A 13,248-nucleotide genomic window follows, 5' to 3' on the forward strand; every position below is an offset into this window, starting at 1 on the left:
TTCCCAGACATGGTTCTAGGTGTTGGAAAACAGCAATGAACAACGCAGATAATAAACAAGCTAAATAAACAAAAGTCAGGTGATGAGTGCTAAGAAGAAAAAAAGCGTGGTGAGTATGTGCACTAGTTTTGTGTATTTGTGTGTGTACAGAGAGGGTTTTTTCCCTTATGGTTTGAGATATGGTGGCCAATCTTATTCTTCATCCTTTGTATTTGACTTGTTTTTTTTCTTTGCGGTGCATGGGCCTCTCACCGCTGCGGCCTCTCCCTTTGCGGAGCACAGGCTCCGGACGTGCAGGCCCAGCGGCCATGGCTCACGGGCCCAGCCGCTCCGTGGCACGCAGGATCCTCCCAGACAGGGGCACGAACCCACGCCCCCTGCATCAGCAGGCGGACCCCCAACCACTGCGCCACCAGGGAAGCCCTTGACTTGTTTTTAACACTCTTGCTGAAAGTTTTTAGGATCTTTTTTTGGTCTTCCATGATAAAAAATCTATGTTGTGTGTATAGGTCTTTATATTATTATTATTATTTTTTAGTACCTTCAGATACTTTTTAAAAAATTTATGTATTTTATTTATTTTTGGCTGCATTGGGTCTTCGTTGTTGCACGTGAGCTTTCTCTAGTTGCGGCAAGCGGGGGCTACTCTTTATTGCAGTGTGCGGGCTTCTCATTGTGGTGGCTTCTCTTGTTGCAGAGCACGGGCCCTGGAGCACGCAGGCTTCAGTAGTTGTGGTGCACGGGCTTAGTTGCTCCGCAGCATGTGGGATCTTCCTGGACCAGGGCTCGAACTGTGTCCGCTGCATTGGCAGGCAGATTCTTAACCACTGCGCCACCAGGGAAGGCCCTATATTATTATTATTATTATATTTTTGTTTTGAGGTAATTGTAGATTCCCATGCAGTTATTACAGAGAGATTCCATGTACATAGATCCCATACATTTCACCCAGCTTCTTTCAGTGGTAACATCTTACGTAACAATGTAGCATATATAACTATATGTAGCTATATGACATAACACATATGGACTACATAACATAACTATACCACAAGTTATGTGGTGTAGTATCTTGTGCAAGATACCACAACCAGGAAATTGGCATTGATATCCATCAGCCTTACTCAGATTTTACTAGTTGTACACTCTCATCTGTGTGTGTGTGTGTGTGTGTGTGTGTGTGTGTGTGTGTGTGTGTGTGTTTTAAGTTCTATGCAGTTTTATCACTGCAAATTCCTGTGAGCACCACCACAGTCAAGATACAGAACAGTTCCATTACACAGGATTCCTGGAGCTACCCTTTTACAGCCACACCACCTCCCTCTCTCTTCCCTCCCTGACCCTGGCAGCCACTGATTCGTTTTCCACCTCTATAATTCTGTCCAGGTCTTTTTTCATTCATTCTTCTGGACTCTCAGCAGGCCTTTTGATCTGGAAACTCATATTCTTCTGGTCTTAGACATTTTTGTCCCTCCGCTCTTCTCACCTTCCCTTTCTCCCTTGGTGATAACTTCCTCTCCACTGTTTTCTCTTTCAAAAACTCCTCAGGGTTGGATATTGAGTTTCCAGGACCAGTCTTCTAATTCTTACCTCTTTTCTGGCTTATTGTCCATCTCTTTGATTTTTTGTTCTATTTTAGTGTAGCTGCTTAGGTGATTCTTTGGAATTTTTTAAAATTTCTATTAGCTCCATTTTATACTTTCTTTTTATTGCATGCTGTTCTTGTTTCATGAATGCAGTATTTTTATCTTCTCAAGTCAACAATATACTGAGTATTGCTTGTGGAGGTTTATTTCTCCTTCTTGCTTTGTCCTGGTTTCTTCCCACATAATTTCCCCCCTGTTTATTTTGGTTAGTTTTTATATTGAAGCTTTTCACAGATGTAGTGATAATCCTCGGCTGTCTTAAATGCAAACAGGGATAAAAAGCATAGAAGGAGCTTCCCTTTGGCTTATTTTTTATCTGCTGGTCTTTTTTTTTTTTTTAACATCTTTACTGGAGTATAATTGCTTTACAATGGTGTGTTAGTTTCTGCTTTATAACAAAGTGAATCAGTTACACATATACATACATCCCCATATCTCTTCCCTCTTGCGTCTCCCTCCCTCCCACCCTCCCTATCCCACCACTCTAGGTGGTCACAAAGCACCGAGCTGATCTCCCTGTGCTATGTGGCTGCTTCCCACTAGCTATCTGTTTTACATTTGATAGTGTATATATGTCCATGCCACTCTCTCACTTTGTCCCAGCTTACCCTTCCCCCTCCCCCGTGTCCTCAAGTCCATTCTCTACGTCTGTGTCTTTATTCCTGTCCTGCCCCTATACCTGCTGGTCTTTTCTCTGATGCCATTTGTTTTTCCAGAGAAGATTGCTACAAATTCCCATCTTCAGGCTAGGGGAGTGGGGAGTGGAGGGTGGGAGTGAGGGTGTGGAGTAGATGTCTGCCTGCTAGAATTTTGGGAGTGGGCTTGGGGAGTGGGGCTGGGCGGTCTCACTCTTTGGTGTGCAAGTATTCGGAAACTTCAGCTTCCCTTCTGCCCTCAGCTAAGCCCGGGGTCCCTGAGTCCGGATTCACTTGCTTATACTCTCCAGAGATTAAGTTGGCTTCTCTTGTGCAGTCTGTGGGGAGATCCTTGGTGGCCACCTGTAGTGGCAGCTAAGTACTCCTTAAATACGGACTTCCAGCAAATTCCCATTTTTACTCCCATACCTCACTCCATCTTCTCCTGTGTCTTCAACACCTGAGGCTTTTTGAGGTTCTGCGGTACAAGGGCTTATTTCTTATCTGGAATCCCCTCTGGTTACTTTGGTTTTGACTTCCTTCATTCTTCTGTGACTGTTCTCACTCCCTTTCTGCCCTTTAGTGGGCTCCTGGGAAGGCATGCAGACATAAGTGGGTGATCCATCGAGGCATTTTGCACAGGAGTTATTCATGTCTCTCCAGGGGCGGTGTGGAGGGTAGACTGATTGGAAAGGGCAGTGGTGACAAGAGGACGCAAGTGCATTAGAGGAGAGGCAAGAGATGATGGGCGTGGGAACTAGCTGTGGCAGGAGGGGAAGGAGGCGGGAAATGTCAGGCAAGTGGGATGAAAAGGACCATAGAAGTAAAGGAGAGGCATGAATCTACGATGCCACCTCAGTTTCTGACCCAGGTGGCAGGTGGCTTAGTGATGGCTTTGCTGAGACAAGGAACACAGTAAGAGAAAGTCTGGGTGAGGATGGGTTCAGGTGGAGGAAGTAAGAAGAACCCAAGGGAATTCCAGGTGGAAATATCCAGCAGGCAGATGGATACAAGGATTTGAAGCACAGACAGTGCCTCTTGCTGCCCGTCCTTGCCAATTCCATAAGCTGAAGCCAGTGGCATGAATGAGATCATCAGCTGGAGGGTAAGGAGGAGGGAAGGGTGGAGAGCTGAGGACAGTGGACCGGGCAGAGATGAAAGGGAGAGTCTCTCCTCCAGGAGTGAGATAAATAAGGGAGTGGAACCAAGTGACTCCCAGCCCAGCCCTATCACTCCAGAGCTAAAAATGGTGGCCATTCAGGCTCTGATGTTAGCCAGCAGCCCCTGAGCCCATAAATTCCTCAAGAGCTGTTTATCTAAGCTCTGCAGCCCCCATCCCTGAGCCCCAGGGAGGGGACTGCCCACTTTCCTGCAGCTGTTTCAGGACAGCTGATGGGGATGCCCCTGGGCTTTCCTTCTCCTGGGGCACAGGATTGAAGAGAGTTGATGGTGGGGATTACCCCTCTGCCTTGAGGTCACACTGAAATCCAGATCATTCCTGACTCCCTCCCTCCCACAGGCGGCATCAGCTCTGAGGTCTATCTATGGGAGGCCTGGTCCTAATGTTCTTAAATGGCAGAATGGGTGGCTGGCCTCAGGTCTGACACCTGGAAAGGACTTACCCTGGGGTCTTCTGGCTATATGTACCCTGGCAGCCCTGATGGACGTAAAAATAAGCATGTTCACTTTGATTGCTTGCCACCCAGTGCATGCACTTCACTAAGCCCTTTATGTGCTGAATCTGCAGGACTGTATAGCTGGGAACATATTGTGCCCATTTTACAGATGAGGAAGCTGGGGCCCAGAGAAGTTGGATGATTTGCCTGAGGTAGAGTCTGCATATGTCTATACTGGGCACACTCCCAGGTTAGAACTCTGAATTTATGCTAGATGTTGGCTGTGTCCTTGTCCTGTGAGAGCCCATCCCCAACCCTGCCACCCCTCAGCCCCTGGTGAGTGAGTGTGTGTGTGTGTGTGTGTGTGTGTGTGTGTGTGTGTGTGTACATGCCCCTCCCTGCTCCTGTGCTCTCCTAGACTGCCCTCCAGAGACCACAGGAATTCTGATGAATTAATCTCATCACTTTATCAAGGAGGCACTTACAGAAATTACAAGGCAAGGCCACCAGCCTGGCTTTGCTGGCAGTTAGCCGCTGGGGCCATAAAACAAATTGAAAGGAACAAAAATAAATAAATAAAATTAGATCTCTCTCCCTCTCTCTCTCACACACACACAGCCACACACACAGAGTCAGGAACATCCCTAGGTTCTTGTTAATGCTCAGTCTCTTGTCCTGGGAGAGAAGCAGTGCCAAATCAACAGATACTTATGGACCCCTTGCTGGAGTGACAACCTAAGATCTGTCCTTCAGGGGATTGACAGGCTGGCTGGGGGGCTGAGACCAGTTAGCCACCTGCAAGTGGCATCCCAAGGCGGCCCGAGTCCCCATGCCCCAGGCCCTGTAAACTCACCGCCCAGGGGAGCAGAGCAGGGCCAGAGCCCCTGGTTTCAAGTCCTTGCTCTGCCTCGTCCTGGACTCTGCTCACCTTTCTCATCTGTAAGATGGAGAGGAAGATGTTTACCTCCAGTGTTGTTGGGAAAATTAAAGATACATTAAAAAAGTAGAACCGCAGCTGCTTCGTAACACGCTCTCATCAGTGTTAGCTCTCAGTGTGTATTGAGCACCTACTGTGTGCCAGGCACTGGGACTACAGAGAAAAGCTGGTCTGGGAGGAGGAGACACACAGTGGCGACTGGGTGATGGAGAGAAGGGGCACCTTCCCAAGGGGGACCAGGAGGTGTGGGCAGGCCAGGCCAGGAGGTGGAGGGAGCAGAGTGGCCTTGTCCTAAGCAGCAAAGGGCTGGGAGCCTAGGAGGTCACTGAGTTCCAGGAACTGATAGTTATGCAGAGCAGTGGGGAAGGTGAGGCTGGAGAGAGAGGAGGGGAGTGGGGTGGAGGCCGGGGCCAAATTCTACAGAACCTTCTAAGCCGGGATAGACCTGGATGAACTAGCTTATGTATGGGATTTCCTCCTTTCTGTTTCTTTCTCTCTCTCTCTCTCTCTCTCTCTCTCTCTCTCTCTCTCTCTTTCTTTACAATGTTGTGTTAGTTTCTGGTGTACAGCAAAGTGATTCAGTTACACATATATATCTATTCTTTTTCAGATTCTCTTCTATAATAGGTTATTACAGGGTATTGAATATAGTTCCCTGTGCTATATGTAGGTCCTCGTTGTTCATCTTTTTTTTTTTTTTGCGGTACGCGGGCCTCTCGCTGTTGTGGCCTCTCCCACTGCGGAGCACAGGCTCCGGACGCGCAGGCCCAGCGGCCATGGCTCACGGGCCCAGCCGCTCCGTGGCATGTGGGATCTTCCCAGACCGGGGCACGAACCCGCGTCCCCTGCATCGGCAGGTGGGCTCTCAACCACTGTGCCACCAGGGAAGCCCCTGTTTATCTATTTTATATATATAGTGTTTATTTGTACATCCCAAGCTCCTAATTTATCCCTCCCCTGTTTCTCTTTTTAATTTTACCATGCTTATGTGAATATTGAAATTATTTCCCAAGAAGTCACAAAGAGAGTGACCTAAGAAATGGTTATAGGGTCAGGTAATAGAAGGGAGGGGCACACAGAATCTTTACTCCTCCCCTTTCCTCTTACCTCCCATCCTCCAGCACAGAGGATGCCTTCTGGCCCACCTCCCCACAGAAGGATGGTGCCGGCTGGACTTGAGAGAGAGAGAGAGATCTGTAAGGTGCTCCAGCCAAATCGACCTCTGTGAGCCTCAGTTTTCTCACCTGTACAAAATGAGGGTCGGAATCCTCACTGGGACGTTGTGAGCACTCAGTGTAATTAGGCATCTGGGAATTGGGGCTCAATAATTTCAGTACCTCAAAACACTTTTGTCAGTGCTGGAACCTGGTTCATGCTTGTTCTCAGAAAATCCAAATGCTACCTGGGGAGGCTGAGGCACAGGGACACCTGAGGACAGCCCCTCTCCCCTTCCTCTAGACCACCTCAGTAGCTGGGTTAGCATAGGGGCCTGTCTGAAGTCCCCAAGCTTCTTGTGGGGTGCAGGGGTGGCACAGCGGCTCTGTGTGGCCTTGGATAACTCACTTGAGCTCCCTGACTCTCAGTTTCTTGGTCTGTAAAATGGGGCACTGGTGGGTCCCAGAGGGTTGTCCTGAGGATGGAGGGATCTGAGGCAGGTCACGCTCATAGCAGGTGCACAATGAAGGTGGCTGTTATTGCTGCTAAAGTGGATGGGTTATGTGTGTGTGTGGTGGGGGGGTTCTGGGTACAGGCAGGCCTGGAGTTCCCCTTTCTAGCATGGTGCAGGGCTGGGAGTGGCCTTTTGGAGGCTGCTCCGTGCCAGGCAGTGTCCTTGTTGGGTGAGCTGGGCCCGGGAGGGGAATCTGGGCAAGCAGCTTGCTGGGCATCACTTGTCCCTGCTCCCTGAGAAGGTGGCAGCTGGATGGGTGTTGGGATGAAAGGTTTGCACTAGTTCAGAGTCTGTTCTCTGAAAACCACAGACTCAAGCAGACTGCCCTGACTGGGACGGGGGCCGAGGAGACATGATAAAATCCAAAACAGCACAGTGGTCCGCTGTCCTGCACTTGTATCTTTCTATTGCCTGTCTCTCCGCCCACCCCCAACAATTCCAGTCCCTTTCCCCCTCCCATTGCCTTTCCTTTGGCCTCCAGGCTTGTTATAACTGCACAGTGCACATCTGTGACATGAGTGCAGACACGTAAGAGCGCTCAGGACAGATGCTGTGCCCCTACGTTAGAAAGGCAGCTGCAGCCTCTCCCGACCATGCTGTCAGCCCTCCCAGGAAGAGGCCCCGAAAAGGGACAATGGCCTCCCCAGAGCATTCGAAGATCAGCTCATCCTGAATAAGACTCTTTTAGTTACATTGCACAGAACCACTCTGTAAACCTCAGGATTCTCATCTGTAAAATGGGGATGGTATCAGTACCTACTTCATGGAATTGCTATGAGGATTCGGTAGATTTTTTATTTAGCAGGCTTGTCTTGCACGCCTTCTGTGCAGCAGGGGTTGATCTCAGTGCAATAGAGATGATGTGATGAACAGCACACCTCTTGCCTTCGCGGTGCTCATGGCCTACTAGGAGCCTGGGGTCAGGTTCACGGAAGCCATTATTATCACCCAGTTAAGGGGTGACATGGAAAACTAATCACAGTTCCCCTCTGCAGCAATGAACTGTGCTTATAAAATCACCAGCTCACGTCAAATCGTGCTTTACAATTTTTAAAGCAATCTTATATACCTGATCTTGCTTAATCCTTCATTTAGCATATATCACACTATTTTGCAGATGAGGAAACTGCAGCTCAGTGAGAGGAAAGTGATTTTCTCAAGGTCAGCCAAGCTGGGTGGCCTGGGCCTCTGCCGTGGGATGTAGGATGCAGGCCCTGGTCCCTGAGGGCTCAGAGCTGCCAAGAGGTTTTTCCCATGAGTTGGGGCCCAGGCTGGAGGGCATAGGGCCGGTGGGCCACACTGACGTTTTGGTCAGCAGTGGGATAAAATTTCTCTGCTTGGGATAAAATGTCAGCTCAGTGAGTTTTCATGTCCCAGTTCAGTGGTGGCTTCAAAAGTGTGGGTGACCAGTCTTCAAAGTTGTGGCTGCCTGGCCGACCTGACCTCTGGCACTGGGATCTCTGTATTTAAGAGAGTAGGAAACACCCTGACACGTGTCTTGGAGCACCTCCTACTTTGAGAACCACTGCCCTGTGGGAACCTCGGGGCTGGAGAGTAGTGATTTGGTCGGTGAATCCCCATCCAGCCTGTGGCTGGCAGATGGGGGCAGTACCTGGCAACCCTTCTGTGTCTGCTTACAGGGAACATTGAGTACAGCTGCCCGGCCACCAACGAGTGTGAGATCACGAAACGGAGGCGCAAGTCCTGCCAGGCCTGTCGCTTCATGAAATGCCTCAAAGTGGGGATGCTGAAGGAAGGTAAGAGGCCCCGCTTGGCCATGCAAAGTGGAACCGAAGGCTGGGTCCTGGGCAAGCTCTTCTCCCCACGGGAAGTCTCAGACCCCCGGGAAATGCCAGCAAGCTCAGGACCTTCTCCCTGAGCGGCGCACGAGAGCAGGTCTCTCCCTGTAGCCCGGGTGAAGGCCCTGCCCCCCGAACTGCCTGTCTCACACACCCTGCAGGCAGGTGTGCAGCCTCCAAAGCTCTCCGTGCTCTCGGGAGGCTGCCGGGCAACAGGAGTTGGAAGTTCTCCATTAAAGATCCTTTGGGGAATCATGACCCCACTTGGGCCTTAGAAAAGCTGGCTTGGCACTCTGGGGAAGGCCCTCGTCGGGGCCAAGAACCCTCTCCACCCTGGGAAGGAAGGCTTGGGATGCTTTATTACCTCTCGGTGGCCCATGGAGTGTGGGCATGCAGAGAGCAGAGACGTTGAGGCCCAGAACGACACGTCACGTACCCTTCACCTGCCGAGGTCAACCTCTGTTTTCCAGCAGTTGCACAGGACGTGGCTGTCACCTGGCTAGTGTTTTCCTGCTCCTGTCCCCCGCCCCCACCCCCATCCTCTCTCTTCCCTTTCCTTTCTCTGCCTTTTGCCTCTTTCTCCTCTAGAGCCCTGCCACCCAACACGGCAGCGTGAGCCATGTCTTCTAAGTGTAAAATACACACCAGATTTTGAAGACTTACTAGGATGATAAAAAGGAGTGTAAAATATTGTGGTAATAGTTTTTTAAATGATTACATGTTGAGATGATGATATTCTGGACATATTGGATTAAACAAAACATATTATGACATTGATATCACAGCTTCTTTTTACCTTCTTTAGTGTGGCTACTAGAGAATTGTAAGTGACCTGTGGCTCTCGTTATTAGGACAGCACGGCTCTCAGTCTCCCTCACCACCTTCCCTGTTGATCTGCTCAGGCTGATGAACCTCGTTTAGTGCCATTTTTGGAGACGGGTAGTGTGTGTGTGTGTGTGTGTGTGTGTGTGTGTGTGTGTGTGTGTGTTTCTCCCCTTCCCCTGCTTTCAAGGGGAGCCAGTGGCAATTTCTACAGATCAGCTTTTATGATTCTGGGCCCTGGGATCCTCCCAGAAATGAGAGGAGTCAGGAAAAGAGGTGTGTGTGCTGATGATCAGATCATCGGATCCAGAGGGGCTGGGATAGGAGAGGAAGGGGCAGGACTGGAGTGCAGGCCCTCACTGGGAGGGGCTTCTGGAGCCCAGCCCAGCCTTTAAGAGCCCGAGGCCCTCCTCCCATCCTGGCTTCCAGGCGCCCTCTGGGAAGAGGGCCCGAATCTAAGGTGCTTTGTTAGGAGGACGACTTGGACGTTGTTGTGATGTGGAAATCGGGGACTCCCTCCGTTTTCCATTCCAGGCACCCCCTTCACCTCAGCTGAGCCCGGTCCTTCCACCACCCCTGTGTCAACATGGCACATCGACCTTTAAACTGCGTTTCTTACTAGTTGTTTCATGCAACCCTTTTGACGTGGAGGAGGCCCCTCAGCTCTTATTCACATGCCAGCTGCTCCACCGGGGGAACCAACTGAAGAAACAGCTCTCTTTCTAGATTAGAAACAGGCTGCGCTGGACCTGCTGAAAGACTGTGTCTGTTCATTTTGATTCTCCCCAATTTTGGTCTACCCCTGTGTAGGGTGTGACCCCAGCTAGTGGCTGATCCAGGTCCTCTGTCTTCTGTACCAGGTTCTTTCTGCTCCTCCAGAGCATCCTGGGGTTCACAGATGAGGAAACTGAGGCACAGAGGCCCTCAGAAGCGTGCCTCAGCGCTGGTCTCCTGACTTCCCCCTCTGCATGCTGCTGAGAACCAACCGAAGGCTTTGTCAGCCTTGGAGAGACTCTGCTCTCAAGTTTGTAAGGATGTTCTGGGAAGCCAGGTGTGAGGGCCCTGACTCGGGCAGGGGCCAGCTGTCCAGCAGCCTTTCCTGGTTGGAGCGTGTAGCCTTCTTGGCTTACTTCACAGCATCTGAGGAGCTTGGAACATAAGAAGCTGATTGCTATCAATATACTCCTGAATTTGAAGGGAGACAAAATTGAGTCCTGCAGGGACTCACGCTGGTTTGAGGGGAGCTGGTCCCAGAGCCTGGAGCCTGGAGCTTCTCCCTGCTCTGCTGTGTCTTCTCTCCATGGCCCAGGTCAGGGGTGGGGAGGCTTCCAATCCCAGGCCACCTTGCCCTCCCCCAAGGATTATGAGCAGGGAGGGAGAGATAAGGAAAAAGTGGGGACCGCCACTTGAAATCCCTGGACCACCTTGCAACCTTTGAGCAGAGTCTCTTGAGGGGCTACCCGGTGCCGGGAAGAGAGCAGGGGTACTTCCCAGTGGCGCCCCAGAAAGGCAGAATGATGAGGGGATCCACAGAGGCAGGGAAGCAGGTGGCCAGGGGTGCAATCCATCGGCAACAGCAGGCCAGGCACCCCGCCAGCTACTTAAAAGGAGTGAGATGGATGCTGTGTGTCCCAGGATGATGGTGTGGGGTGCTGGGGGAACGAGAGCCTCAGGTGGGGAGCACACACGTGGTGGGCATCTGAGGCTGTTGGCGGGAGCCGGGCAGGTGTGCTGAGGTGAACTTCCCGGGGGCTTAGCCCTCAGGAGCTCTGCCCCAGGAGAAGGGCAGTCACCAGGACGCTCCCTCCCCGGCTCTGCCCTGCCCCCGCTGCTGATGGGGGAAGATGACACAAAGGCTCCGAGCACCTTCCTTTAGCTCTTCCCCGCAGTACAGAGCCTTGGCAAGATCCTGGGACCTGAAGCTCCACGGGGACTGGCCCCTTAAGAAGAGCGTGCCTCCTTGAGAAGCCTGTGTCCCTGCCAGGCAGCTGCCCTGGCTTCTGCTTTTGTTTAGTTGCCCGTCCCCCCCACCCCCCATCATGTGCAGGCGCCCAGCCTCCCTCTGTCTCCCTCAGACTCTGACCGACTCTGAAATGCAGACCCCAGCCTTCCCCAGGTGCCCCCCCTGCCCCATCTTCAAGGCTCCTCGACATCAGGGAGCCAGGGGCTGGGGTCCTGGGTCTTCTGGGGGATGGGGATGGAGAAGGGGAGAATGGAAGGCCAGCCTCCCCCTCCTCCGCATCTCACCTGCACATCAGAATGCTGCTTCTCTCTTCTGTCCAGCAGCTCTGGATGCCTTATTTGGTCTTTCCTTTCTTAAGTAAAATAACCTGAGAGAATGCCACGTGATTTGGGGGCGCCCAGAAACTGCCAGGGAAAAGGTCAGAAGTGGGGCTTTCTTTGGCTCAGCCTCTGCCTCGAGGCTGCTGTCAGTTCTGGAAGCATCGGCTGTGGAGCACAGGTGATGTCCAAGGGTCTGTCTTGCTTCAAGCAAATCCCGTGTATGAAAATCTGAATTTTCAGAGAAAAGAGTGATGATTCTCTTTATAAGAAACAATACAAAATCTGCTCTGGGCTAGGAGTCAGTGCCTGTGTCCCCTCCTGGCTCTTAGGTATCCTTGCTTTGTCTATGATTTCTCACTTACGAGCCTGGGCCTGCGTTTCTTCACCTGTGGAGCAGGGGTGTTGAAACCTGCTCTCTATCACTAGGTCAAGGTGAGGACCAGATGGGACAACTCCTTGGTAAGATCTGCTGTGGGACCGCTTTAAAATGTCAGCTTCCTGGGCGTGTTAAAGTAGTATTGGATTCAAAGATACTCTCGTTTGCACCCATTGTGTTAGGGGGGCATACTAGTGTCCAGCTGCCTTGATTTTCCTCCTGGATTGGCTGGTGGGAGTCTTAGAGGTGGCATCGCCTTAGGCTGACCCTGTCTGGGGTCTAAAATGAGGATGAGAGGGTCCCTTGGGAGGACCATGGAGAAGCCCTCCCCAGATAGGTGAGGGTGTGGTCTGACGGCCTCTAAGCCAGGAGAACCTGGAAAACCATTTGCTGCATGTCACAGGGGGCACCCGTGCATCCGGGAATTCTGCAGATCTTCCGGCACAGACTGTCCCTGCGAACTTTTTCTGCTTACCTCACTTTACCTCCCTCAGGCCACCAGCCCCCCGGGCCCACTTCATTTCCTCCTCCCCTCAGCCCCTGGTCTGCCTTTCCCCAAGTGTTTTCTAAAAGATATTTGATTTCAGTGAAAGCTGGGCTGACATCCATGCAATACGCTCTCAATCTCTTTGTGCTTGTTGGGAAGGCGGAGGGCTCCTCCGGGGATTCTGGGTAATTGGGTTAGTGGCCAGCTCATGTCAGGAAATTAAAAGGAGGCCCTGATCAGGTTCCCGCTGCATGGGATTTAATGGCTTTGTATTTATAGAGTATCCCGCCCCTAGCCCATGCCAGAAATACCACTTTTCTGGCCCTGTGAATGAAGAAAGAGGATGAGAGATGACTTGCCTTTAAAAATTCTTTTTCTTTTCCAAAATACATTAGTGTTCTGAAACAAAACAACTCTCAAGCACTTCAAAGAATAGTTTTGAACTAGAGCCCAAGAACTCTGATGGCTGTTTGTATCCCCCGAACCACCTTCCACCCTACACACACACATGCTCACGCACACACATCTGACGCCTCATGTGGCCTCACGCCTTGGGCCACTCAGGTACGATGACCTGATGACCTGTGGTTGGGGAAGTGTTAATTGAATGAAGTCACAGGAGATGGTCTTGTCTGTGCTGAGCCCTTATTACCGTTCATTCAGGGCTTCTGGCTCGTCAGACATTGGATAACAGGTTAAGTGGTCACACAGACCTGGTAAAACCCCAGAGGTACCATGTATCAGCTCCTTGGGTGATTTACTAACTTCTTGAAGCCTCCCCTTTCCTCCTCTGTAAAATGGGAATGACAGTAGTTAGTTGCTGTTTCATCTTGCTCCTGATTCACCAGGGAAAACCCCTAGAGTTGTACCACGGAGTAAAATGTTAGTCACTGATTTAAGGTACTCTGCGTCATGTTACATCACTGGTTTCTTCTGTGTTTCAGAAGGCAGTTGTGAATCTCCTGTAGCCTCTTTCCC

At 51.0% G+C, this 13,248-nt stretch overlaps 1 protein-coding gene across 2 annotated transcripts in view; it reads left to right on the forward strand.

Moving 5' to 3' along the window:
* The window catches only part of ESRRB (estrogen related receptor beta), a 103,786-nt gene that overhangs the window by 64,947 nt on the left and 25,591 nt on the right, over positions 1-13,248 (forward strand). For both annotated transcript variants that reach the window (XM_007459760.1, XM_007459761.1), the window contains exon 3: positions 8,144-8,260. In XM_007459760.1, the coding sequence (XP_007459822.1) occupies positions 8,144-8,260 (117 nt within the window). The remainder of the gene's footprint in view (positions 1-8,143; positions 8,261-13,248) is intronic.

Source organism: Lipotes vexillifer, unplaced genomic scaffold, assembly GCF_000442215.2.
Source record: "Lipotes vexillifer unplaced genomic scaffold, Lipotes_vexillifer_v1.1 scaffold39, whole genome shotgun sequence".
Lineage (NCBI taxonomy): Eukaryota > Metazoa > Chordata > Mammalia > Artiodactyla > Lipotidae > Lipotes > Lipotes vexillifer.